Source organism: Apis dorsata, unplaced genomic scaffold, assembly GCF_000469605.1.
Source record: "Apis dorsata unplaced genomic scaffold, Apis dorsata 1.3 scaffold_631, whole genome shotgun sequence".
In the NCBI taxonomy this organism is placed as follows: Eukaryota; Metazoa; Arthropoda; class Insecta; order Hymenoptera; family Apidae; genus Apis; species Apis dorsata.
This window is the reverse complement of record NW_006263826.1, coordinates 770,065-775,082: the sequence shown is the minus strand read 5'-3', so window position 1 is coordinate 775,082 and position 5,018 is coordinate 770,065. Positions and strand designations below refer to the sequence as shown.

The window sequence follows — 5,018 nt, the reverse complement described above, 5'->3', positions numbered from 1 at the left end:
TTTTTTTTTTTTTTCACGTTTCTCTCACTGGAAACATTCTTTCGCTTCTAGCTGGGTTTACGACATCAACGAATGAAACTACTCTTGGGAAAATTTCTTTCTTCAACTAAAAACGATTGATCATCGATTTTTTTTTCTCTTTTTTAATTTTTCTCTTTTTGTTTAGGAGTCACGATACCATATTTTTTGTTTTAGCAAGGATTTTCGACTCGAAGAACATCCTGCGTTATTGCTAATCGAGTAAAGAAGATGGTATATGGATACATGGCTGATATGAAAGTTTGATACTGGATAAAAAAAAAAAAGGAAAAACGATTCTTCGAAGACAAAAATAAGAGGGGGGAGGAAAAAAAAAAAAAAGAAAAAAAATTTGTTTCTTTCCAAAGTGTCTTAAAAATTCGTTTACGTTGGTTTACACACGAGCCTAAGTCTATATCATATTAACGAGGTCTACTTGGATTAGAAGTTATGATTCTTTCCTCTAAATAAACACGAGAGAAAGAGAGTGCCTAGAGCGAACGATGAAACGTTTATGAGTTCCGCCTTCTTCGAAATTACTAGTTTCACACAAAAATTACGAATACGAGGAAACGTGGTTTACGTTAACAACTTGCAAAGTCTTGCGAAATATTTCTTTTCTTTCTTTCTTTTTTTTTTTTTTTTTTTTTCTTTTGACTTAAAAAACTCAGCGATAAGGACGCGCTCTCCTTAGAAGGAGGATTTATCGTGAAAATTGTGACAACGCGAAAAGTCTTTCGTGTCTTTGCGAGTGAAATGGCTGCTCTCGTAAGATTTAAGATTTTCGCGTTTCCATTTTATTTTTTTTTTTTTTTTTTTTTTTTTTTTTTTTTTTTTTTTTTTGCTTTTCTTTTTCCTTTCAGGGCTCGGTGTATCCTGTAGAAATCTGGTGATTTTTAAAGAGAAGAGAAGAATGATCTCTTTTTCAAGTTCACATATTCTTTGGGAAAATGTTATATATAATATATATCTTATGCGCAAAAATAGTAGCAACTTTTTTCCCGGGACATCTCGTCGGTATAAATTATGCAGAGTAAAATCCTCGGGAAAAACCAGTGTTACGGCTGATACGAGTGAAAAACGAGCATCACGATCCAACGATTCCTCGAGATTCGACTTTAAACATCAAAGAAATCCCCCGTAAATCGAGAAATCACGCGAATTTTCGACGCTCTTTGTACAATGATCTTGCTGACGACGATCTTCGAATATTCAGATGGCACCACATATGCGACACGGAAGACTACACCAGCGGTACTTGGAGTACGATAGCCTGGCAAGGAATCGTTTAATTTAACGCGCGTTTACGAAACGTTAAAATGTATAACAGGCACCAGTAAAAGAACCAGTCCTTGGAAAGTGACTTTTTTTCCAAATCAGACTTTAAACCCGCCTCTCTCGATTACTGGCCTTTTCCGCTGTCTCAGCGAAATTTGGCTTGGTGTTTCGAAAAAAAAACATTGCTCCGTTCCACATTATTTTTTTTTCTCTTTTTTTTTTTTTTACTGAACCCAAGAAGCAGGCACCCACTGAGGCTCCCTTTCCAACGAATTGATCTCCGTCAGCAGCTGATTGTACGCTCTATCCGTATCCGTGTTTATGATGATCATGTCGAACAGATGCCCGTATTTATCCTCCATTTCCCTTGCTTTCTCTATAATATCCTTCAACTCCTCCTCCTTGAAACTCTCGTTATTCTTGATCCTTTTTTGGCGAAGTTTCTCCAAACTTGGCGGCGCGACGAATACCACGTACGGTTTCAAGTCCGAATTTCGCAATATCTTCAGACTCTGGGGATGCAGATTAAGAACACAGATTTTACCAGAGTTTACTACGGATCGTATAGCTTCGACGGAGGTGCCGTAATAGGCTTTCTCGTACTCGCCGTGTTCGACGAACTTTCGACAAAGTATATCGGATTCGAATTGAGAACGAGAAATGAAATGATAATCCTGTCCGTCCACTTCCGAGTCCTTTCTTGGACGACTCGTGTCTGGAAGAATAGGAATAGATTTTAGGTATTTTAGGCGTCGATTCGACGAAGAAAAGTAAGATTCGTAGAAAAGTAAATTATAAATGAATATACGAATATAAGCTTACGAGGAATAGCAGCCGCGAAACGCTCGCTGTCGTGCATCAGCCTCTGTCTCAGCTCATGTCGCCCGATATTTGGTGGCCCTATAAGGACTATCGGTCTTTTGTGATTCGCTCTAGGATAGTACAACGCGACTTCCTCGTAAGTAAGCACCTCCTCGCTGTCGTAATCTATAGAAATGTAAATGTTTGATCAGCAAACAATTTCTATCTGTATTGTGTATAATTCCTTCTATACCTACCGTCAATGGCAGTCGTTGCGTAATGTGGATATCCGTCGTCGTTGTAATTCGCCCCAAATTTATTCCGTTTCTTCTTCTTTGGATTCTTTCTAGCGCACAACAACGTGCTAGATTTCTTGGAACCGCGTACGGTCGATTTATCACCAGCGATAGTTTGCTTCATTGATTCTCGCCTGCGTAAGATTAAAAATAAAAAAAAGAAAGAAAGAAAAACATCAAACAACGCGTTGGAAGAACAAGGAGAGAGAGAGAGAGAGAGAGAGAGAGAGAGAGAGAGAGAGAGAGAGAGAGAGAGAGAGAGAGAGAAAGGAGGTTCACGTACTGATGCTGGAAGGCTTTGCTGGGTATCAAGCCAGCCAGAGTTTGATCCTCTTCACCCTCTCGATACGCTTGCCACCAATTAGGATCCTCTTGAGAGATCACGTGCAACACATCACCCTTCTGAAAACTGACACCCAATTCCCTGCACGGTATATAAGGATCTTCCTCGGGGTCGTAATCGAAGTGGGCCCGTATGTGTTGTATCTGGAAAACACGATACCATTTTTTAGAAAAGTCAAAAGTTGATTTCTAATAATAATTTCTTTCATTACCTGGTTCGTATCTTCCCTTCTATTCGACAAATTGTTCCTGTGACTCGTGGGTGCCGGGAGCACGAGGAAGGTTAGACTGCCCTGCATACCAGCAAGAATATCGCACACTTCGTTTACGCTTTTGCCACGCATTTCCACGCCATTCACCTCGAGAACCTCGTCCCCTTCGTGCAAAAGTCCAGACTTGTCGGCCGCACCTCCTCGCACGACACGCCCTTTGTGAAAACGTTCAAGTTAAAAAAATAGGCGAATGCGAAAATAAATCTCGAGGAACTAATCACGTTACCTATTATAACCGCATCACCCTCGTTTCTGACCGTAGCACCAAGAGGTTCGTTGGTTTTCTCGATTCTGATAATTTTTATGTTGTCCACGACACGTGAGCCTCTCCAGCTGGAAGTCGGGCTCGGTGGACCGCTCGGCGACGAGGACGAGGGGCTCTGTTTTCTCTGCAGTCCATCCACGTACGAGATGATGGAGTCGTGGGTGAGGAGGAGGGCTTCCATGTCGTAGCTCGTCAGAATTCCTGTCAGTTCCTCGACGGCGGCGATCGTTTCCGCTCCACCGACACCTGTTGCTGTCGACGAGGACTGCCATTTCTCGAGAATGTCCACACACTAGGAAAAAAAAAAAAAGAATAAAAGTTGTGTACTCAAAAAACGAGGATTCTTAAAATTTGTTAAAAGAAAGTGATGTGTACTATGCAAGTATTGTTCACCACTGAAAAGAAGTCTCGTAAAAGGAAACTATTTTCATAAATATTTTTGTTTATAACGAATATTAATATATCGATATGCGTCGAAATAATTAATAATAGTTTCGAAAATATTTCAGTCTTGGATGATTATCCTAATGTAACTTCGTAAATAAAAGTAATTTTTACGATTTTGAATATTCAACTTATACTGTTCTACTATTACGTGGTGTCAGGTTTGTAAACAAAACATCTGAAATGGAGATAGGCGGTCCTACGACCTCTCTTGCCCTTGTGCCGCAGCGACACTTTTTTTCAGTAGTGAACAATATTCATTGGTGGAGAGAAGTCTCGCAGAAAGGATCTGATTGGTTAATTTGGAAGGAACCGCCTATTTTCACACGCATTTTTGTTTCTACTATGGTATTTGTCACATATACTAATTCAAAACGACCGATCTGTATCTAAACCTCGATGCATTAGTATAAGCACAGAATCCAAAGAATTCTAACCTCTTATTTTACATCAGTATGTGTAAATTAATTAATAATTTGCAACAATAGTTTAATTTATAAATAATAATTTTGTATTCGAGTAGTTAATAATAATTATACATATACGAATATATGATATGTGAAATAATTAATAGTTTCGAAAATATTTCAATTTTTAGGCGATCATAAATGAAAATAACTTTTACGAATTTGAATATTCAAATTATAACTCTTCTGTGTGGTATTGTCAACAAAACGTGTAAAGTGAAGATAAACGATCCCAGAACGAAAAATTCTTTTCTGCGATACTTCTTTTCAACAGTGAATTTATACGTACGTCTCGTGCCAAAGTGGAGGCGTCCTCGGTGTGATGTTTCAAAACTTTGTTCGATCTTAGACGATTTCTGAGGATGTGATGGGTGGCGAGGGCAGATGCGAATCGACTTTGCACCAGAAGAGTTCGCACCGCTTCGAGTTCGGCTTCGACACCCGGCCCCGAAATGCCTAGAGCACCGGAAATATTGCGCAACTGAAGCTGTAGCCTCTCCAACGTCGCGACGACCTCTCCGTATGCTGAAATATGCAAGCAACGATAATTAGAGAGGTTCTTCAAACGTTTCAACCCCGAGGCGAGGCGTCCTCCTCCCTTTCTTTTTTCGTGCTATTCTTATGAGAAACAATACTATTTTTCTCCTATTTTAAAAATTCATCGTACAACGAACGCGATTCTTTTGATAAAACCTGCATAACACTTATATTAATACCTCACGTATAAGAGGGAAAGATGGTAAACAGAGACAGTGTGACGCGAACAAGTGGTCCTCTTCAAATCATCTAGTCCAACTCATTCATCTTTCTTCCCCGTCCAACGTACACACGAATT

At 39.6% G+C, this 5,018-nt stretch overlaps 1 protein-coding gene across 4 annotated transcripts in view; it reads right to left on the bottom strand.

The window, feature by feature from the left end:
- The window catches only part of LOC102674539 (MAGUK p55 subfamily member 5-A), a 10,627-nt gene continuing 5,609 nt past the window's right edge, over positions 1-5,018 (bottom strand). For 3 of the 4 annotated variants that reach the window (XM_031513319.1, XM_031513320.1, XM_006621509.1), the window contains 7 exons: positions 4,473-4,708; positions 3,234-3,564; positions 2,948-3,162; positions 2,677-2,879; positions 2,355-2,527; positions 2,119-2,283; positions 1-2,011 (listed from right to left, as the gene is read on the bottom strand). In XM_031513319.1, the coding sequence (XP_031369179.1) occupies positions 1,521-2,011; positions 2,119-2,283; positions 2,355-2,527; positions 2,677-2,879; positions 2,948-3,162; positions 3,234-3,564; positions 4,473-4,708 (1,814 nt within the window). In that variant the 3' untranslated portion in view covers positions 1-1,520. The remainder of the gene's footprint in view (positions 2,012-2,118; positions 2,284-2,354; positions 2,528-2,676; positions 2,880-2,947; positions 3,163-3,233; positions 3,565-4,472; positions 4,709-5,018) is intronic. The other variant, XR_004151329.1, reaches the window with a different exon arrangement.